Source organism: Balaenoptera acutorostrata, chromosome 10 (assembly GCF_949987535.1).
Source record: "Balaenoptera acutorostrata chromosome 10, mBalAcu1.1, whole genome shotgun sequence".
In the NCBI taxonomy this organism is placed as follows: Eukaryota; Metazoa; Chordata; class Mammalia; order Artiodactyla; family Balaenopteridae; genus Balaenoptera; species Balaenoptera acutorostrata.
Window position 1 is genome coordinate 63,264,664 of NC_080073.1, and position 23,196 is coordinate 63,287,859.

The 23,196-nt window shown below is 40.5% G+C and overlaps 1 protein-coding gene across 1 annotated transcript in view; it reads left to right on the plus strand.

The window, feature by feature from the left end:
- LOC103018155 (dystonin) overlaps positions 1-22,191 on the plus strand; it is a 489,012-nt gene extending 466,821 nt beyond the window's left edge. Inside the window, 14 exon segments of the mRNA XM_057554087.1 lie at positions 3,070-3,213; positions 3,876-4,064; positions 5,717-5,843; positions 7,820-7,983; positions 8,984-9,146; positions 10,487-10,641; positions 10,813-10,887; positions 11,767-11,784; positions 14,575-14,692; positions 15,598-15,669; positions 16,599-16,798; positions 17,233-17,343; positions 20,242-20,365; positions 21,170-22,191. Of these exon segments, the coding sequence (XP_057410070.1) occupies positions 3,070-3,213; positions 3,876-4,064; positions 5,717-5,843; positions 7,820-7,983; positions 8,984-9,146; positions 10,487-10,641; positions 10,813-10,887; positions 11,767-11,784; positions 14,575-14,692; positions 15,598-15,669; positions 16,599-16,798; positions 17,233-17,343; positions 20,242-20,365; positions 21,170-21,432 (1,923 nt within the window). The 3' untranslated portion in view covers positions 21,433-22,191.
- The last annotated feature ends 1,005 nt before the right edge of the window (positions 22,192-23,196 follow it).

Here is a 23,196-nt window from a genome sequence, read left to right on the forward strand (position 1 = left end):
GCTGAGTAGTATTTCATTGTATATAGGTACCACCTCTTCTTTATCCATTCATCTGTCAATGGACATTTAGGTTGTTTCCATATCTTGGCTATTGTGAACAGTCCTGCTATGAACACAGGGGTGTATGTATCTTTTTGAATTATAGTTTTGTCTGGATACATGCCCAGGAGTGGGATTGCTGGATCATATGGGTAGCTCTATTTTTAGTTTTCTGAGGAACCTCCATGCTATTCTCCATAGTGGCTGCACCAACTTACATTCCCACCAACAGTGTAGGAGGGTTCCCTTTTCTCTACACCCTCTCCAGCATTTGTAGACTTTTTAATGATGGCTACTCTAACTGGTGTGAGGTGGTATCTCGTAGTTTTGATTTGCATTTCTCTCATAATTAGTGATGTTGAGCATCTTTTCATGTGCCTCTTGACTTCAGTGTATTTAGTATTGATGTCAGCATTTCCTATAAACTGTAAAGGATCTTTTCAGTACCACTGAATAACCTGGTGTTTCAAGGTCAAGTTGGAAATACATAATTAATTCCAATGTAGCATGGATGACATCATCTGTGGTGACTTCTTATGTTAATTACGACGCTCTCTCAATGATGGGCTGCTTACGGTGTAGCAATGAAACATTGCCTTGTTGTTAATAAAAAGGATGCGAGCTTGTATAACATTATCTGGCGGAATGAAATGCTGCATACACTTTTTCAAGTTGAAGCTGGCCTGTAAGAGCAGGAAAATTACATCACATTTACTGTACATTTTTGATTCAGTTAAATATTTTGAAAATCTAGTTTATGTTACCATAGGCTGACCATCAGCTGCTTTGGGTTCCACTGACATACTAGGGTTTGGGTGTCAAGAGTGTCCCCTGAAGCCCAGGGTGCATATATGCCCTACAGAACCGAGGCTACCTGTGGTATCACCCACCCTCACAGCAGGGCCAGGAAACCCCCAGAAACATCAGGAGGGAAGGGGTAGTGGTTTCAAGAACCATCCCGGGAAGGGGTAGTGGTTTCAAGAACAGATTATCTTTAAACATTTTAAATTAGCATACAATTGCATGCAATTTTATAAAGTGCTTCTCTGTAATAATATTTTGCGGTAATATTGTTCGTTCTGTTTCATTTCTTTTGCTTCCCTTCACACATTCTCACCAATAGAAGAAAAACAGAATAGACTAGAGCCCTCTCAGTATAATCCAACTTCTAAAATTGGCAGATTTTCCCTAGTGAGCACAAACCACTGAGGCAGCACTCAGACGGGCCTGGAGGAGCCTGGGGTGCTGTCGGGAGTTGGTATCCAGTCCACAGTGTTTCCGGTGGGAGCTGGGCTCCCAGTGTGGGAGTGATTAAAAGTACATGATTGGATCAGCTCTCCTGGAAAAGCACAGCTGTTCTTAACCTTCTGGTTTTCTCTTCCTAGTAAAGTTTGTTTTCTTTCACGTTAAAGGGGTCTCTTCTGGGGAAAATTAAAATATTTTTAAAGTAGGTCATGATATTTAAAAAGTAGGTCATGAAAGTCTCTGAGTCTGTTTCTGTTTTGTAAATGAGTTCATTTGCTTATGGTTACCAAAGTGGAAAGGTGGGGAGAGGGATAAGTTAGGAGTTTGGGAGTAACATATACATAGTACTATATATAATATAGGTAACCAACAAGGACCTACTGTAGTATATAGGACAGGGAACTCTACTCAGTGTTCTGTAATAACCTATATGGGAAAAGAACCTAATCTGAAAAAGAATGGATATATGTATATGTATAACTGAATCACTTTGCTGTACACCTGAAACTAACACAACATTGTAAATCAGCTATACTCCAATATGAAATAAAAATTAAATTAAAATAAATAAATAAATAAAAATAAAAAGTAGGTCATGTTAGCAGAGTAATTGAACCTGGACTCCCCAACAGTAAAAATGTGGAAATAAAGGTTAAAAAGCATTTATTCACTCACAAAGGTACAAAATTGAATAAGACACAGTCTTTTGATCTTGTGGACCTTAACAATCTAGTAGCTGTGCATATAAAGGAAATATTTTATCAGAGTGAAATGCCAGGGTAGGAGACGTATGGCAGCTGCTTCAGAGGTTAGAAACAAAAGGTCACTAGATGTGAACACCTATACTTTCTGACCCCCTGGTTACATGGCGTGGGTAACACAAGTGCCATCCATCCCCTGGCACCCTTGTCAGGTGTGGAAAGAATCCTTCTTGGTGTGGGGTCCAGGTAGATTGGAGGGGTCAGTGGATGTTTGAAATTCAGTGCAGGGTTTGGGAAGCATGTGCCCCAAATGCCCCACATTTTGGGGGGCAAAAGTCCTCATTTTTTAGCCCCACTTTCAGAGTTCTGTGATCCATGAATATGTGGGTACAGTTCTGACGGTAGAAAGTATGTGAGACATTTATAAAAAGGTTGATTTGACAGCCTTCCAAAGCCTGTTGAGGTGTATTCATCCTTCCAGGGCTGAGAGTGGCTCTTCTTACTGGCCTTTAAGGGACATTTTTCCCAGAGGCTGGCTGCTGTCAGGCCCACTTGCTCCAGACTCACCCGACTCCTTCCCCACTGGACGCTGGGCCTTCTCTCCCACAATCCAGGCCTTTTCTAGTTCCCTGCCAGTCTGCTGTCTTCCTTGGCACTTTCTGGATACACATTCCTATCATTCCTGACGCAGTTAATGCTACTTTAAATACTAACCTCCTCGTCTTATTTGCTAGAACATTTTTTTTTTTGCAATCCATATTGTTTCTATCGCTGGCTTAGTATCTGTCCCAGTTCTTGCCTCTATGAATATAATTATAATATATTCAAATTTAGGAGAGTGTCTTTTTTGTTTAATGTATTTTGTAAAGCATGAGATAGTATCCTGTACTTGGATCTTGAGATAGTGTGAGAAGGTACTTTATCCAATTACTGTCCCCTCTCCTCCCTTAATTCCTCACTCGGTGGATGATTTCCAGCTGTGCATAAACCGATGTAAGTTCTTGCTTATTGGTTTAACTCTGACAGTCCAGTGAACGTTGCTGGCGTTTTAGTTTCAGCCCGTGCGTCTTTGTTTATGCTGTAGGAATTCATGAAGAGACTGGAAGAAAAACGCGCTGCCCTCAACAAAGCCACCAGCATGGGAGACACCATCCTGGCCATCTGCCACCCAGACTCCATCACCACCATCAAGCACTGGATAACCATCATCCGGGCCAGATTCGAGGAGGTCCGTGCATCTCAGTCGATCTTTAGAGCAGCAGGAGCTTTGAGAGTCAGGGGAGGGGGCGTGGAAACTCGGGCAATTAATGATGCATTTATGGCTGTGGGAACATAAGGGCTTATGTTCTTCACAAGACCATTCTTCTGTGTGTTACCTCTCTCTGCCACCCACTTTTCTTTAAAAAGTTACAGGCATTCTGCAGCTATGTCCCTGAAACTATTTGGTTCACTGTAGGACTTTCTGTCCACTTCCAGATCACGTCTGTTGAATAGGTTTTTCAGAGCCATCTATGCTTGTGGAATGAATTGCGCACACGAGTGAATTCATTCTGTATTTAAGATCTTACTTATTTTTATTTCCACTCTGTGCTACACGGAGTGAGCATATGTGATTCTTCAGGGAATGCATGTTTGAACTTCAGTTAGCAGGCAAAGGGAAGCCTGGGTGATTGACGTACATCTAAACTTCTGAGGGTGACAACCATCACAAAGGGCTCCTGGGTCCTCCACAAGCTGGGTCTTGGTACCACTGATGGGATCTAGAAAGACCAGAAGAGTTGTGGGTCTAGCCTGGGATGATCCTAATTTACATTTAAATGTGGTGTATGTTACATCAGTTACATTATTCACTGAGATGGAAGAAATTCAGAGCAGTTGTTTCTCCATCAGGTACTGGCCTGGGCGAAGCAGCACCAGCAGAGACTAGCCAGTGCCCTGGCAGGACTCATCGCCAAGCAGGAGTTGCTGGAAGCCCTGCTGGCCTGGTTGCAGTGGGCTGAAACCACACTGAGCGACAGGGATAAAGAGGTCATCCCGCAGGAGATTGAAGAGGTGAAAGCCCTCATTGCAGAACACCAGGTAAATAGATGTTATCCTAACCTGCCTTCTCAGACACTGTCTTTGCTTCACACTGTACTTCTCAGAAGACTGCTCTGTGCTTCTTACCTTCACTTCCTCAGACACTCCTCAACTCCTCCACCAGGTTTCTGACTCCACTGCTGCCCTGGAGCTTCTCTCTTGAGAGTCACTTAGTTCTGCTGGTGTCTCCTGCCCTGTGTGACCTTCCTATGCTCCTGCCTTTTGGCCCCATCCATGGAGCTGTGCTCGCAGCTCAGATGGGCTCCCCCCGACTGCTTCCTGCTCCCTGGAGGGCAGCTTTCCCTGCATTTTATCCTCTGTTCCACTCCTCCCATCCCACGTCCTCTCGGCGACCTCAGCCTCCCTGTTCACTGGTCCACGTTTGCATCTTCTACTGTCTGCTGCTCAGTGTCTCCCGAGAAGCCCGTCAGTCCTCCACACACATCATATCTCAATGGGAACACATCGTCTCGCTCAAAAAATCGCATCTTCTGTACATCCCACCTGTTTCAGATTCTGAAATGATGGGCGTCACACTGATCTGTTTGGTTGTTCATTTCTTTAATATGTGTTTATGAAGATCATGAAGTGTCAGCTTACTCGGCTAAGCAGTTAATACTGCTATTGTATTTTTTTTAACATCTTTATTGGAGTGTAATTGCTTTACAGTGATGTGTTAGTTTCTGCTGTACAACAAAGTGAATCAGCTATACGTGCACATATATCCCCACATCTCCTCCCTCTTGCATCTCCCTCCCACCCTCCCTATCCCACCCCTCTAGGTGGTCACAAAGCACCGAGCTGATCTCCCTGTGCTGTGCGGCTGCTTCCCACTATTGCTATTGTATTTTAATAAAAGTATAAGTTATCGATGCCTGTGATGGCCCTGAAGTGTCTCTGTCATCCAAGGTATTAAAGTGATCAGTGTTCTCCAGTGTGACAGACATTCCAGAAATGTGTTTCTTCACTTCTCACTTTTTTCTGCCTTCTCCTTTTCCCATCACTTTTCACCAGTCTCTGCCTTTGCCACAGATTCCAGATACAGGGACACCTGGTCAACCATGATAATAAGTCCAAGGAGATGAGATAAATGGCAACATAGTCAAACCTTTTAAATGTAAACTTGAACCTGAATGACTTTGACCCTCCTTGGTAGAGCAGATTTATTGATAGGGATATTTTAAATGTATCCACATTTATGTGGATGCTTTATGTCACTGTATATCAAAGCCATCTTAAGTATTTCAGATATGTAGGTGAGATGTGTCGCAGGAAAGCCCGAGAGACACCCCAGCTAACTCGTTCCTTTGTAGACAAATGCTCACTTTAAGATTCTTCAGGGGGAGCTTGGAAGCTTGGTCCTGGCTGGTGCACAGACAGGTTGCGTTCCTCATACAGCTGCTCCCCCTGTGGTCTTCAAATAAAACAAATTGCTTTTGTAACACTGTAGTTACTTATCACCTATTAACATTTTGTAGTCTGTACATGCTGTATTATGATGGTTAGATTTTTTTTTACCCCAGATAAAACATGTTTTATTCTTTTTTCAGAAATCATAGTATGGTCCTTTTATCTTTTCGTTTTTAGTTCATTTCTAAAGATGGTTTTCTCTGATATACTTGTATTTAGTTGACATCATTTCTTTCTTTCAGACCTTCATGGAGGAAATGACCAGAAAACAACCTGACGTGGACAAAGTCACCAAGACCTACAAGAGGAGAGTGGCGGACCCCTCCTTACAGTCCCACATCCCGGTCTTGGATAAGGGGCGAGCAGGAAGTAAGCAGTGGCTAATTTCTTTAACATGAGGATGGTTAAGCAAGGAAGTTAGTTTCCTTTTATTTTGAGTTATGGTTTGACATTTTGGAGCCATAGGTGATTCTACATGAGCTCTCAATCATAAAAGGTTTTCTTTCTTTTTTTTTTTTTTTTTTAAATTAATTAATTTATTTTTGGCTGTGTTGGGTCTTTGTTGCTGCGTGCGGGCTTTCTCTAGTTGTGGTGAGCGGGGGCTACTCTTCGTTGCAGTGTGCGGGCTTCTCATGGCGGTGGCCTCTCTTGTTGCGGAGCACAGGCTCTAGGTGCGTGGGCTTCAGTAGTTGTGGCACACGGGCTCAGTAGTTGTGGCGCATGGGCTTAGTTGTTCCACGGCGTGTGGGATCTTCCTGGACCAGGGCTTGAACCCATGTCCCCTGCATTGGCAGGCGGATTCTTAACCACTGTGCCACCAGGGAAGTCCCATAAAAGGTTTTCTTGAAAGAATATGTGGGCTGAGTATTATAGCAACTTATTTAAAAATAAAGGAAAGGATAAATCCAGGTCTCTATATGTAACTTTATTTGCTCGAAGTGTATCTTTCAGATTAGCCAGACGAAATCAGGAATAACTTTCAACAAGAACAGAAGTCATCACTCCCTTTGAATTGACTCATTCTGCTTCTGTTATATAAATAACCTTAAAGTGGAATGGAACAGGAATGACCATGACCTGGATAAAGTTCGTGACCTAACTGTTCACTAGTGACCAGCAATCTGATAGATTTTCCTCATGTTCATTTGACTTGAGGCTCTATTTACTGACTTCTCAGGCTGTCTTGACCCAGCAAAGTGACATTAAATACAATAATAGCTAGCTCAGATAAGATTTAGAAGCAGCACAATTTATACCAGACAGTTTGTGTATTTCTGAATGATGCCTTACTAAAGAAAAGTGATTTTGGATCTGTCATAGTCGTGTCTTGCACAAAGAGGCAGGGTAACAAAGTTGTTAGGAACTCTGGACACAGACTGCCTGGCCGTCCCCACCCCTCAGCATCTGGGAAACGCAACCTTGGACACGTTAACTTAAACCCACTCTGAGCCTCAATTTCCTCATCTGTGGAAGGGGAGAATTATAACCTCGTTAGACTATGGTGAGGACTTAATGAGCTCGTGTATGAAGTGCTTAGCATACTTCCTGGAATATTGTTAAATGCTCAACAAATATTAGCTATTGATATTTTTATGTAGCTCCATGGGAGTTAGGAATTCTGGGCAAATCTCAGCTTGGATGCTAACTTCCTATGAAAGCTTAGGCCAGTGATTTATTTTTCTAGGTCACATTGAACGATTTAGTTAGATGAGGAAACTGCAGGGAGATAATTGCTCTGTGAAGTTATAGAAACTTGTGAATAATAGAAAGAGGGAGGAAACTTTAGGAAGGCAGTAAATTAGGATATGAGGCGATGCACAGGAAACACACAATCTCCGTGGAAAATGGACCTGGAAGAAGGCTGGGACCGTAATCACACACTTCCGTACTTGATTGGGAATTTGTCGGGTATCTTGGTCTGACTCTGGCTAGCCGCGCAGTGCCTCCTGCCCTCCTCTCAGCTGGGTTTGCCCAAACTGATTCACATACACCGCAGTGCCCTGGCATTAGCAAAGAGGAGGATCGCAGGATGCTTCTTTGTCATTGAAGTGGCACGGATTTTAGGCTGGAAAACGTTTGAAGCATAAGTGTATTGAGAGAACTTTCCAGTATTTCAGGGCTCCTGTCAAGAATATTTCTCTGCTCTCTCTGAACGGTGTGCAACCCTTGTTAAGTAAAACACATTTGACCCTGATATCGTGCATCACCTAAATTAGGGTGTTTCTACACGTCATAGCTAGTAATGACGTTGATTCAGTCTGAACAAGGAACAGTAAAGGTCAAGCCTTAACGTATTTCAAAACCCCGGAGACTTTGCCATCCTAACTCAAGTTATGTTGGAACAGGAAAACGCTTCCCAGCGTCAGGCTTCTATCCCTCTGGATCACAGACACAAATCGAAACCAAGAATCCCAGGGTCAACTTACTGGTGAGCAAGTGGCAGCAAGTCTGGCTGCTCGCCTTGGAAAGAAGGAGGAAGCTTAATGACGCCCTGGACAGACTGGAGGAGGTGAGAAAACTCATACATTGGGTACCATATTGTCATCTGCCCTCATCCACCAGAACGCATTGCCAAGATCTTGATTTTTTTCAACGTTTCTGATAATAGATAAGAAAACTCTTGATGTCTGAGTGCTTATTTTACTTCTAAAATTAAAGCCACAGGTATGAATGTTTTTATGGGGGAAAACCCCCTGATATATGGGCCTTGGATTTAGGGAATCAAAGTCAAAAACAGGTATGTTGTAACATAATCAGGAGCTGACTCCTTCGGAAAAGATCTGGCTTGACGTATGTTTGCTGACAGCATCATCTGGCAACTGTAATCATTTATAATGCAGATCATTTAATCATATATACTCTGTGATCTGAGGTGTAGGGTGTCAGATTCTAGAATTGGTAAATTTTTAGAAGGTGAGGAGTTAGGAGTGGCTGGTGGCAGAGACGTGAGGGGTGAGATAGGTAAAATCGGTCTTGTTCAGCTGGGCCTGCTCCCTGGGGCACAGAGCTCCTGTCACGTTGGGCCACAGCACCTTTGTGAGTTCGGCATTATCAGAAATTTTCAGTGTGACTTTTTGAGGAGTTTTGTTTCCTCTATTTGTAAAGAAAAAACAGTGACAGTAACAGAATAAACTTTAGAGAAAAAATGTTCAAGTCCCCTTTGCAAGATGGTACCTTTCCTGGAGGGAATGATCTGTGTGTTATCTAGAGGATCATTAAAAACGTTATTCATACTGTATAAGATAATAATTTTTATTATCTAGAGGATCATTAAAAATAACATTATTCATATTGTATAAGATAATTTTGGTTATCTAGAGGATCATTAAAGACATCATTCATATTGTATAAGATATAATTTTGGTTATCTAGTGGATCATTAAAAACATTATTCATATTATATAACTTTTGTTATCTAGAGGATCATTTGAAATAACGGTATTCGTATTGTGTAAGATATAATTTGAGCACAGCAGTAACTCAGGCAAAATGCCTTTTGTCCTCTTCAGCTAAGGGAATTTGCCAACTTTGATTTCGATGTCTGGCGCAAAAAGTACATGCGGTGGATGAATCACAAGAAATCTCGAGTGATGGACTTCTTCAGGAGGATCGATAAAGATCAGGATGGAAAAATAACCCGACAAGAATTTATTGACGGGATTCTTTCCTCAAGTAAGTCCCAAGAGAGGTGGCCATAACAGATGTAATTTTTAAAGAAAATAAGCACCGTTTAAAATTGTGGAGCCAGTCAACCTGTGTTACTAATAAAGCATCACCTTTCAACTTGGCTGTGAAGTCATTGCCCTCAAAAAAAAAAAAAAAAAAAAAAAAAGCTGTCCTTAGTTAAAATTTATGGCTTTGAAGTCAGGCACACTTACTAATTGTGTCCCCACAGATAAACTCCTTTTCTCCACTGGAGCTGTGTCCCTATTTAGTGTAATCAGGTTAATAATACTTAATTCTTAGATTGTGTTGCCTGGCATAAAATGGGAAATCAATAAATGAAAGTCAGTTTCTCTCTTTTTCATTTTAGTTCACATTCTGATCTAATATTGTCATTAGTAGGAAATTAGAAGGCTATAAAAATTCTTAAGGTATGTGCCCCCTTCTTGTTTGATAGATTATTTTGATCACATGTATGTGATTTCTCTGGCAGATGTTACTAGAAGCACTCTTAAAGTAAATTTCATGTAAATTATTCCTTAAGTAAAGTGGTACTTGAACCATATGAAATTTGCTAATATTAAACAGTTTTTAGCCTAGAAAAATAGCCATTTCGTAAGATTCATCCTAATAGTAGTTAAAGGTAAATTTAGGCCACATATGCAGTGGTTGTGCTTGGGTGATGTAAATCAGGTTTTTTTTTTTTTTTTTTTTTTTAAGGATTGTAATATACTTGATCATCCTGATCATTTAACTGGCCACACTACAATTAAAATGTGCGATCGAGAATGTCTTACAGCAGAATTAACAAGTTAATGCTACTTACTTTTTCTTTAAGACGTAAATCTTTTTGTAAAATTTTATTGTAAGTAGCAGCTCTTACCAACTTTCATTGCGACCAGAGTATGACATATACTGAGAATATCTTAATTATCACTCATACGTGGAATCTAAACCAAAAGTGAAACTCACAGAGATAGTAGAAAAATAATTGCCAGGGGCTGGGAAGTGGAGGAAATAGGGAGAGACTGGTACAAGGGTACAGATTTTCAGCAATAAAATGAATAAGGTCTGAGTATCCAATGTACAACATGGTGACTGTGGTTGATAACACCGTATTGTATAATTGGAATTAGCTGAGAGAGTAAAACTCATTCTCACCCAAAAAAAACCCAAAGAGTAAAAGATAAATATGTGAGGTGATGGATGTGTTAATTAACTAGATGGGGAGAATCCCTCCACAATATGTATGTGTATCAAATTATTACGATTACACTGTAAATGTCTTACAGTTTTATTTGTCAGTTATTCCTCAATAGCACTACTTACCATTGTTTTGAAAATGTTAGAGTTCCCTACCAGTCGTCTGGAGATGAGTGCAGTTGCAGACATCTTTGACAGAGACGGCGATGGATACATCGACTACTATGAATTTGTAGCCGCCCTTCACCCAAATAAAGATGCATACAAACCTATCACTGATGCTGACAAAATTGAAGATGAGGTACTCATCACCTTTCCACCGGGTAGAACAAGCACTGTGTGTTCTGCCCAGATACCATGTACAATTCATGCAGTTGTTTTATTTCCATGTTTAGTTGTTGCGTACAGGTTTTAAGGATGCCACGATACAATATTAATGTGAAAGTGACTGTTTTATCATTGCTTCTGGCAGGTGACAAGGCAGGTAGCTAAGTGCAAATGTGCGAAACGATTCCAAGTTGAACAGATTGGAGATAACAAATACAGGGTAAGTTTTCAAAATAGCTGTGTAGTTCTTTCAAAGGATAAAAATTAAAAACTTGGTCTGCATTGTTTCCCAGGAATGCTAGTTATTTATTTTTACCTTCTATCAAATATAATGGTATATGAAATTCCAACTTTCGTCATTTTTAATGATATAAAGATAGCTTGCATTTTGTATATTAGGACATATCTCTGACATGTATGATACATCCATTCAAGGAGAAAAATATTCACAGAAAAAGACATTTCATATAATTTAGGTTGCTTCGAATTACTTTATATTTTATTGTGATTAGAGGTAAGTTGTCATATTTTCAGTAACAAAGCTTTTCCAAACCAGGAAATGAAGTTAAAATGTTTACTCATTTCTGTAAATGTGAAAAAGAGGTAGTGTTTTCCACTGATGTAGAAATTTAAAAAAATTTAAATCTCAGTAACTCAGTTCACCTTCTTTAAAACAATTACTTGAAGACCCTTGTGACTTTGTCACTCTTTCTCTATCTTTTTTCTCTTTTTTTGGAACATCTCTTATTTGTAGTAGCTAGATAGGAAATGTGCAGAGTTTCCCTCCTACAGTATATTACTTATAAATGAAACATTATTCATTTTGCTTTTATATTTCTACATTGAAAAATATTCATCTACATATTTGAATTTTTAACTTAAATTCGAAACCCAAAGACTTTCACAAAAATTTGCAAAGAAAAATTTCTGATTATTTGGTTTGAAGTTGGGAAAAACGGGTACCTGCACATCTCTAAACTAGATACTATATCCCGAAACCCAAAGTGTGAGCGTGTGTGTGTGTATGTGCGTGTGTGTCATATAGAAAGTTTCCTGTTGAACTAATTATGTCTTTCTTCCATTTTTCATTTTTTATCAGTTCTTCCTGGGAAATCAGGTATAAACCAGTGGAATGTATGCTCAAGTTCCCAATAATTTTTTTTAACTTTAATTCATAGTCATTAAAGCTTGCCCTGGCCAATCTTTCCCATGCTGTCCCCCTAGCTACTACATTGTTGGTTGGCGTGGTGTTTCTGTATACGCTATAAGTGTCCTTGATCCAGGACTCCTTTTTGCCTTGTGTCTCAAATGAGGAGATTACCTTTAAGCAAACCAGATAATCAACTGTAGCTGGGCTGGGTACAGTGTTACAAATGCAATTTTCAGTTCCTGTCTTTAATAATACTGCTCTCATCTATCTTATACAAGTATTCATTGCAACACAAAGTTGATTGTCCACACATCTCTGTGTGGCCTCGTTGGTGTTTGGCCATTGAAGCTGTATGCTCTGGTATAAGGTAGCTAGCGAAGGGCCAGCATCCAGCCAGTGATCTGGGAAAACAGCGCAGGGGAGAGGTCACCATGGCACTTGGCCACGGTGATGTGATCTCTCCAAAGCAGCTGTTGTCCCTGTGCCCTAATTCATTGATTTAGGGCTTTCCATCCTGAGTAGAAACTTTAACTCTGGAGGTTTTAAATGATGTCATTCCTTTTGAGGAAATGTTTCTCTTATAACTTACACGAAATCTTAGTCATACTTTATGCCATTTTGACCTCACATTTAAGTCAAGATAAATTGTCCAGGGCACTGCATCATGATCAGAATTTTAGAACTGGAGACAAGAGAAATCAGATTTTGATTTAAACAAGGAGAGTTTTTTACTCTGTGCTTTTGGAAAGAACCATGCTATTTATAGTACCTGACTATAAAAGCAGCAAATTGTTTCTACTTCCTATTAGCTATTATTCTGCCCCTCAGTTTCTAAGCCATATTACATCTTAAGTTTCAAATTACCTATTCTCCCCATTTATTGCAAGCAAATAATTTTTTCAAATAAAAATTTTCAGTTATTTTGAATAGATGTTTTGAAAACTTCCATTACTTTCCATAAAAAGTTACTTTTTCATTCTTGTTATTTTCTGAGTTAGTAATTGGGATAGCATCTTTTGTTTATGGAAAGGATGAAATATTTCAAAAGGTTTAATTCACAGCACAAAGAACACAAAGAACACCATTAGGGTCTTTTTCTTTTTTTTTTTTTGGTCTCACAGTTTAGCTGTTGAGAAAATTACGGAAATTCTAAAGACAATGGTAGTTGTCAGAGAATGCCTTCTCAAAATAAAATTTAAAATCATTCATGTTTATTATAATGGAAATAATTGAAATATCTCTATAAAATATTTTTATATTCTTTATATGATGATATAAATAAATAAATATTTATATCCTTAAAACTTGTTTTGAACATAGTCTTGGAACAAAAGCGTATCGTCTAATTATCTGGTTCCTTAAGGGTAATTTTCTTTAAATCCCCTCCTTTCCCTTTGCTTATTAGCAGCACCAAATTTTTTCTAACAAAATAAATATGCATTTTGATTTTTAAATTTTAATTTGCATTTCTAGAGCAGGTTCAACTACAGGAAAGTTGAAGTCTCAAGGCTTAAAAACCATTTTAGAAAAAGTGATGTGAAAAGGTTTGATGTAAACACCTGAGTCCCACTGGTGCATTTTACATGCTTTCCAGGTCCTTTCTGAGTTTCAGGGTCTGGAATGGTTGGCTTTGTCCTAGTGTTCTCTTCCTGAAACTCAGTGTTAAAATTTATGAAAAGCAGCAAATTGTTTCTACTTCATGTTTTCTGTTTATGCATCATGAGCCCAGACAAGTAGTCACAATTGTATGTTACCTGCCTTAAAAAGAAGCTATTTATGTCTACTTGACTGTTCATTTTGCTATGGTATCCACCGGGTTGGCAACCATGAAATTCCGTCTGGTGGTTTTTATAAGTTGGACACGAGCTTATTAGAAATGATTTAAAATCATTTCTCATGGGCTTTCATAATAAATAAACCTTATGATCAGAAACTACCTGTAGTCTAGACGTTTATTCAAGACCTGCAGAATCTGTAGTGTATATGATTGGAGATCCACTGAAAGGGCAAGAAAAACACAAGTGCTTCTCAGTGTCAGCAATTTTGGTATATAGCGCTTTAAAGAAAAGCCTTTTAGATTTGAAAGCTGTATCATTCCTAATGTGTCAGTGACTGTTCTAATATTACAGTAATCTAAAAATGGCACATGAATCCAGCCTTTAACAGATTAGCCTACCAGATCATTAGTGATGCAGAAGTTTTATTTAACTGTGAAATTTTTATTAGTCATGATCATTTACTACTTTATCTCTCTAAGTCAGAACTGTTTAGAGAAAACAGAATGAGTTTATAAAGATTTCTCCCACGGATTTCAGTGGAAAACAGTTTCAGGTGTAAGAGGAAGTTTTCATGAAGAAGAATCAGAGTTTATTAAATTTTCTTTAGAATCATCTTACCTCCTGGAAGCCCTGGGCGAGTGGGCCAGTGCTTATTTTCATGGCTGTGTTTAATCTCTAGAAACATTTTCCATTACTGCCTTACTAATGTTGTTTCCGTCATAAGAGAGAAAAATCATTTTTAGAAGAAAGCTTCATTATTACATGTGATAACCTTTGTTATCTTTTTCCACACTATTTCCTTTGGGCTAAATCAGCATGCAGCCGTCTAACGCAGATCATGATAAACCCCTTTCTCTGAGATTTTACTAATCGCTGCGAACTAAACAAGAAGTTAGAGTTGGTTGCTTATGCAGATCGCACCTCATCCTTTGAGATTTCCTCTTGACAATTAGAGGGTCTTCTTTCTTCCTCTTCCCAGTTTGGAGACTCCCAGCAACTCCGGCTTGTCCGAATCCTGCGAAGTACTGTGATGGTTCGTGTTGGTGGTGGATGGATGGCCCTGGATGAGTTCTTAGTGAAAAATGATCCTTGCAGGGGTAAGGAGATACTTACGTCAAGATAATAACACCACGAAAGTATATCGATCTTGTATTATTTTCCAGCATCAAAAACACAGTGGGGCTAATTTTGGTCATTTATTACAATAAGGAATGTTTCACATTGGTCTGTCAGCCTGAAGTTCCCAAAGAACTTGTGGCAATTGTGTAAACCGTGTTCCTCTCATCGTTTTTTTTTTTTTTTTACTTCTCCTGGATAACTAGGAGACTGGGAGGCAGGAAACACTAGAATAGATTTTCCTTTATGAGGCGTTCCCATCTGCAAGTTTCAAAATGAGCAATTCTACCAACTAGGGGAAGGATTTCCTCTGTCGTTAAGTAGCAAAGTAAGGGGAAAGAAAATTGAGCGATGAAGATTGAAGATACCGTATAGTAAAAGTTTAAAAGCGGAAGTTTTTGTGAAATTAGGGGGAGGCAAGGAAAGCAGTATTGAAAAATTTTTTTAAATAATGAACTGCTAATTTGACTCTGAATTTTGAAGTTACAGATTAGAGCCTTAACAATATGCACACATAATATAACCATAGCTCTCAGGTATCTGGGCGTGCGTTCCCAGCAGCCAGTCAGCAGGCCTTCCTTCTATATTTTGGAAATAATGCAGCTGAAGGTAATGCAGCTCCATTTACGAAACAAAGAATTGAGAATGCAGAGTGTTCTGTGGGGTAGCCTAGGAAAGTTGCTCAACTGGAGCGAAGTCTTCCAAATACATTTTTCATCCTGAGTCAGACCTTTGAGTGTTTCCCTTCCCAGTGCCACTTTTCTCCTAAATGGTGCGCTAAAGGCCCGATCTGAGCAACCTTTGCATAATCAACTACTGTACTTTGTTTCTTCTCCTGCTAACAGTTTTCTTGAATGTGATTGGTATCCTGTGTCATTTCTTCTAGTTCATCATCATGGGAGTAAAATGTTACGTTCGGAATCAAACTCTTCAATTACTACTACTCAGCCTACTATAGGTTGGCGACCCCTCTCTTTGCCTCTCCCCTCTGACCTCTCCTCTTTCCTACTTTGACATTCTTGCTTTAATCGTTTTGTTTTAAAATAACACGCTTCATCCATTGCGTATGGCTTAACTCACATCCAACTGAGCTGGTGCTTCCAAATTGAAATTCTAGACTTTCAACACTCTTCGGGTGTTGCAAATGTAGGGGTTGTGTAAGTGATCAAACACAGGCTAACACCCTGCACACGGGGTTCTGGCGGCGCCTTCTCCGAGTGCACGTGTGTTGGTGTGAGTGTTGCATCACGGATGACCTCACGGATCCTGGGGTCTGCTGTTTTTTATTTTGCATGCTGTAAAACCGAGTTTTTAAGGCATAAAATAAAAATACCAGCCGCTTCATTGAAAGTGCAAAACCTGAAAGTTTCTGTGTCGTCATGATTAACAACCCATCTCTCGTTCTGTGTAATTGTCCAATTAACCCCGATGGTGAAAGATTGGCAATTTCCTGACCTCAGTAGTACATGCAAAAGACACAGTCCCCGCCTCCCTGGCTTGTCCCCTCAGGGTGGGGATGGCATAGTGAAACCCTGCAGGCATCAGTAGTGGGTGGATTAACAATATTTGAGCATGAGCTTGTCATTTTCATGCTGACTCTCTCTTTAATAGTGGTGACTCTTGGCTGGTGTCTAGTGTTAGAATAAACACACTTTTATTTTTTTCTTTCCCCAACTGGCCTGTATCCGAAAGGAATGCATTGTAAAGGAATGCATTTGACTTTTTGTGATGCTGAGTTGGAGTTGGCATGGCAAAAAGGTGTTCTTGCAATCCTCTACGTGGTCTGTGGCGCCAGGTGGCAGTTTTCCCCTCCCCCCGCACTCGACTGAGCCCCTCTTTTTTTTTTCCTTCCTTTCGTTTGTGTGCCTTGTGTGTTCCGTCATCCAGCTAAAGGAAGGACGAACATGGAGCTAAGGGAGAAGTTCATCTTGGCGGATGGAGCCAGTCAGGGAATGGCTGCTTTCCGACCCCGGGGCCGGAGATCGAGGCCCTCATCCCGGGGAGCCTCGCCCAACCGGTCCACATCCATGTCCAGCCCGGCTGGCCAGGCGGCCTCCCCGCAGGTCCCTGCCACCAGCACACCCAAGGTAGGACTCGTTTCCTCTTCCTCTGCGCTCACTGTCTAGAGTATGCTTTTGAATGTTTGGGGAGTCGCTAGAATTTGTAGGATCAGCTTTCTCCAAATGTGTCCCTTCTCACAATATGGAAGATGAAGAATTAAAAATGTGTGTGTGTGTGTGTGTGTGTGTGTGTGTGTGTGTGTGTGTGTGTGTGTGCTTTTGCCCTGTGGCCCATATAAAGACGATCTATTTAGGGGCTTTGGTTACCTTTCAGATTGGTTTTTCTTTTTAAAGCTTTATTCATGTTTTTGGTGTGTATGATTTGTCATCAGACCTTTTCCATTTGTTTTTAATGATGATCATTCTTACTGTGAAATGAATGGCTGTGAATCTCTCTTTCCATGGTTTTGGTTTTTTTTATCTGCCGTCCTTTACGTTTGATTTGCCATTGTTCCATACAGATTCTCCATCCTTTAACACGCAATTATGGTAAACCCTGGTTGACAAACAGCAAGGTGTCAACTCCTTGTAAACCAGCTGAGTGCTCAGACTTCCCCATGTCATCTCCAGAGGTATTGTAAGGCCCCAGATTCCAGCCTAACAGCTGCCTTTAACTGAAACGATCACCTACTAACACTGCTTCACCTCACCCTTAATAAATGTACTTTTGATGATACGTCGTCTTTTTACAGACTTCTGTATAATAAGTCTCAACCCTAGGAACGTGAGAGTAAGGGGTGAACACAAAAGACAGTTTATAGCTCCTCGAAGGGCGTCAACCTAACCTAGTCACCTCTGCAGGCTCTCAGCCTTTTTTGTTTTTCTGTTCTCTTTCTCATACTTAATTTTGCTTTTCTCCCCTGGGAGAGTGACATACAGGAGATTATACCCAGACCTAAGTCAGGTTTCTTTTCAAGCTGATGGTATGCTTTTGCTTCTAGACATAATTTGGGCAAGAGATTCTGTAACCCTTTTTAGGTGAGAGTGAGAGGCAGTATCATTTGCAAGAGAATCACTTAAATTAAAAGAATGTGGACTGAGTGTTCTCTCTGGGCAAGGTCCTTCTGACTGTCTGGTATGTTTATTTCTGCCCAAGAACACTGGGTGGGTAAGACCCAAGTCTTTTAGTTATCAGTGCAAGGGGCTGGGGGCTCGGATAGGCAAAAAGTTATCTGTCATTCTCAAAAGGGTATGTATCTTTATTAGACTTAATGATTTTTTTCAGGACCCTCTCACTTTTTTAAATGACATGCTATATGGGGATAAGATGTTTAGGTGATATAAAATTTGCCGAGATTAATTTATGTATCAGATCATTTATATTCAATTGGAAGTCAACCATATGTCTTTTAAAGAAAGTACTCTGTAAAATGATAAACATAGGTACCAAATAAATCATATATTTGATTAGAATCACAATAAGGAGGGGAGAAAAATCCCTAAAGAACCGTTATTGAAACCAAGGAGGTATTTCATATTAAAGGCAAGGACTCCTGGATGAAACTAATTTAGTACCTCTCAAAAGCCTTTTATGCTTCTCAAAACTCTTATCTGTTATGTAATCCTCACACTCATAATGAGAGGTAGGCAGAGAAACTGTCATTGCCCTCCTGACTCAGATTGACATGATGGAAATGGAAATTGCGGATGGTGGTATAGAGTTGGGGCAGAAACCCATTCCTCATCTCTTCCTCATCCCCCAGCCCCTCATTTCTCCCCCTTCCCTCAAGTGAGCGATGTTAGTATCGTATGTTATGCCTGAGGCGTCAGTCGCTTCTGATGGATCTGTTGTAGCCAAAACTGAGAGCAGTTGAAGGAACCTAAAGTGACATGTTTGCTTTAAATATTTAGGGCTGTGCTACTCTGTTAGTTCAAATTTTTGAAAAATGGAAACTCCCCCAAATTTAAGTCTATTATTTTGGCTAATACAAAGCTAGGTTTCATTTCAAATAGCCTCATGAGACAAAACAACAGTATCCTTCTATGGAAGGGTCTTTAAGAGCACGGGGTAGGTTTGTGACTATAAAATCAGAATATCAAGGCGTCTGAAAAGAATGCTCTTGGTCCTTCATGGTAATGAACTGTCATCTTGAGTGATATATTTCATCACTTGTGAGTCCTCACTCTCTCCTGGGTTGTTGAGATTCTGAGTTAGGAATTTAACTGGAGCAGAGCTGTCAGAGTTCGGGCAAATTACTGCTCTCTTCAGGACCTCCTCTTTCACAATTGTGAAAAAGTGAGTAGGTAAGTGTGTGGATTATTTGTGGTTAGACTTGTGAGAGTATTTTGAATGCTTAAGCATCTTTTTTTTTTTTTTTTTTTTGGCCGCCCTGAGTAGCATGCAGGATCTTAGTTCCCCAACCCCAGGGATCAAACCCCTGCCCCCTACCATGGGAGTGCAGACTCTTAACCACTGGACCACCAGGGAAGTCCCAAGTGTTATATGTATACGAATTCTATATAAATTCTATACTTAAATGTATGTAGAGAATACATATGTAAATGAATTATGAATATCATTAATATTAATAAATTGCAACCCTGATGTACCCAAAGGTCTTACATATGCTTTATTATTAAACATTTAAAACTATTTAATAAAGGAAAATTAATTTTTCAAAAAGCATATGTAATTGTTTAGATCTGTTTCCTCCAAACAGCTCCCTGACTGTGAGTTCATTGAGGAATATGATGTCTTTATACTTCCCAGATTTGTTTTCGTTTTTTTTTTTTTTTTAACTTTGGGAGAATTTCCAAAATGTTGTAGTGATCCAGAAAAAGTGAATGATTTTAGATTTAGAATAAAATGTCATAGTTGTGATTACTTTAGACATTCTCTGCAAACTCCTGTAAGAATTTTAAGACAATCATCCCCAAACATTGCCTAGGTATCTTGTAAGGACCGTAGACAGTGACGGAGCCAAGAGAGGAAGTGACATCTTACCAAGTTATAGAATGTCGCTTTTTTTTTTCTTTTTGGCAGTTATGTTGTTTAAATGGTAGCTGTCTAGGCATTCCTTATTTTCTTCCTGTTCGATTTCTGTTTGTTTATTTCTGTCTAGTTCCCTAAAAACCTTGCAGGCAGCAGAGAATCCAAGCACGATTTTTTAGAGGCTAGTCTTCTCTCGGGACCGTGCAGTCACCATCGTCTTTTTGGCTCGACTCTCTCAACTCTGTGATAATTCACTGACAATCTGAAAGATACTAACGTACTCAGAGTTTGTCTTTGTTTCCTCGGGGAACCTCCACTTTTGTGTTTTCTCTCCAACATGAATTCATTTTCTTTAGAGGGGTCCCTCTGCATTTAGGGAGAGAATAAGAAATTAGTGGAGAAAAGCAAGTGAGAACCCCATGCCTCCTCACCTCCTGAGTGTCTAGTGGAGGGTTCCCACCCGTCTGTGAAGTGGTGTCGGTGGAGAATCACGGGACAGGAGCAATATCTGAAATGTCTTTTCCCTGATTCGACACAGGGAACGCCGATACAAGGAAGTAAACTTCGACTTCCGGGATATTTATCAGGGAAAGGCTTCCACTCCGGGGAGGACAGTGGCTTGATCACAACCGCAGCTTCCCGAGTGCGGACACAGTTTGCTGGTGAGTCTGCTGCATTTCTTCTCTCGTGGCTTTGCAGTGTGATCTGAATATGAAAATCCCATTTCTTCCTAATCGGGGAAGACGAATCAGTGCTGCTGTATTCTTCTGAAATGACAAGTGGTCCCGGTCCTCCATCAGAGGTAGGGGATCAGTGAGCCATGGGCATAAGGGACTCAAACATCCCTTCTGGAAAGTACCAGAGAAAGATGAGAGAGTGACTGTAGAATTGAAGAAAAACTGGCAGGATCTACCCCTTCCGGCCAAAAGTCTGGCCTCCTCTGCTGCTTGGAAATTGCACTGGGTTCTGTTTGGGGTGGTTGGAAAAACCCAGCTGCACTGGCCCTGACCCTGGGGGATCCTAAGCCACAGCAAGCCTGAAGCTTCTTTAAACTTTCAAGTCTTTTGTCTTCAATTCCTTTGTGCTTTGAATTACTTATCCTAGGCAAAACTCGCACGAAGCTTGTGCTGTGCGTTTGTACTGCACACGTCCCTGGGTTACACCTGCCAGACTGTGGAAAACACAATCTCAAGTGATGATATATCTATTCCTTATGTCTGTGTATAGTAAATGGAATTCCATTTTAAGTGGGGTAGCCCCCAACCTGCTTTTTGTTTGTAAATTGAGCTTTTTGTATATTTCGTCTACTTAGAGTGGTAGCAAGGCCATGAAATCAACATGTATTTCTTGAGCACCTACTGGGTGCCCAGCAAACTGGCTGAGATTAAACGTGGCACTGAGTTTCAAGAATCGGGGGCAGCTGGATGCAGTAGGAAGGGTGACCCATCTCTGCCCTCTCTCCTCAGATCCCAAGAAGACCCACAGCCGACCAGGAAGCCGAGCTGGCAGCAAAGCTGGTAGCCGGGCCAGCAGCCGCCGAGGCAGCGATGCATCAGACTTTGACATCTCGGAAATCCAGTCCGTGTGCTCCGACGTGGAGACTGTCCCCCAGACACACAGGCCTACGCCCCGAGCAGATTCTCGGCCGTCCGCAGCCAAGCCTTCCAAAATCCCCACACCCCAGAGGAAATCACCTGCCAGCAAATTGGACAAGTCCTCCAAGAGATAGTGCAGTTGGTTCTACCACGGTCCTTCCTAAAGCCTTTACTATTTAAGTCTGAAAGATGTAACATATGATGTAGAGACTATTGTGAAATAATGCAAGAGGTGCGTTTAAAGTTCTGCAGATGGCCTTATTTGTGTATTTGTCTTTTTCTTTTATCTGTATAATTTGGGTCAGATAGTCTGGGGTTTTAGTCACATCCTCCGTGAGGGGAGAGAGAGTTTGATAGGCACTAGCGTTTCTGCACTGAGCGTGTGGAGCACACCTGAGATCACTATACCTGCAGGTAAGTCCACGACTTCCCGACAGCCAGCCCTCCACTGGGAGCTAACATGAAGGATACCTCATGACACCTTCTTGCTTCTCTGGAAACTCTGAAAAGCCAAAAGACACCCACAGCGATCTATTCCGAGACGATCTAAGTGTAAACTTCAAGATGGGGGGCAAAAAGACAAACACACCCGCCGCAGTTCTTAACCTTGTATCTGACAGAGAACTCACAGAAAGTTCCTTTCTGCACCTGCCCATGCTCTGAGATTCCCAGACTCTTGCGCATTTCTGTGCCATGGCTTCACCTGAGGCCAGAGGCGTCCTGGACGTGAGCCCTCTTATCCTGTAAGAATATCATCATAAAGTGCATTCATGTAAATGTGAGGTTTTCTTTTGCTTGAGTGGACAGTAGCACCTGTACCATTGAACTCATTTTGTATCAAAGCAAGTTTGCTTGCAGAAAAGCTATGAAATAAAACATGTCCCTTAACTACATTGCTATGGAATTAATTTTTTTCCCCAGGGAAAAAAGTCAGTGTATTTTTTTATGAGCAAATATCCATTTGGAGTGACCAAACGAGACTTAAAAATGGGTTTATTTTGATTTTCTCATCTGAAGTAATCATGTTCTGGTATTATATCTATATTTAATAAATATATACCTTTTAATTTATTATGTATACTCACATACTATAGGAAGATATTAGTATGCATTTAATAAAACATATTCACTTGAACATATGGCATACCTGATTATTTAAAGTGAACTTTTTCTGTTTGTTTTAAATAAAGCTTATATGGACGATCTCTCTTTACTAACAGTGTGATAGGCTAAGTTTGGGGGACAAAAAACACAGGGATATAATACATAATAAATGATAAAATAACATTAACCATTCTATAAATATTTTTAGTATGTACCAACCATGTGCCAGCCTCTGTTGGTGACACTGAGGTGCTCTTATATTCAAGGGGAAAAAGCTAATAAATAAATCACTAAAAAACATGAACTGAAACCAGGGGCTGTATGACAGGGTAATGTAGTTGCATTCCCTCCTGTGTACCTTTAAAAAATCAAATGATAAAATTTTATTAAATATAAAAATGGCATCAAATATAATTAGAAGGATGGCAGATGGTTCCTGTGGGTATGACCGGTCACAGTTTTCCCCGTGACTTTGTAAATTCCTTTCAGCGCACGGCATTGGTGGCATTTGGGTTCAGTAGTTAGTTAAGATAGTCGCGTGTTTTCCCCACGTGGTCTTTTTCATGGAGGCCGGCGTTGAATTGAAGGGCCTGGGGTCCCCGGAGACAGAAATTAGGTGCCGCTTTTAAGTGACTCTTTTCTAAAAGTGTGGGTCTCATGTGCATGCCTTTGATGGGAAGGGTGATTCTAACCTACGGGATCACTTGCTGTAATTCATGCATTTGATTGTAAACACATCGTCTGAGAAGGCAGTTGAAATTACTCCTTTGGTGCTTTGCATAGGATCACATTTC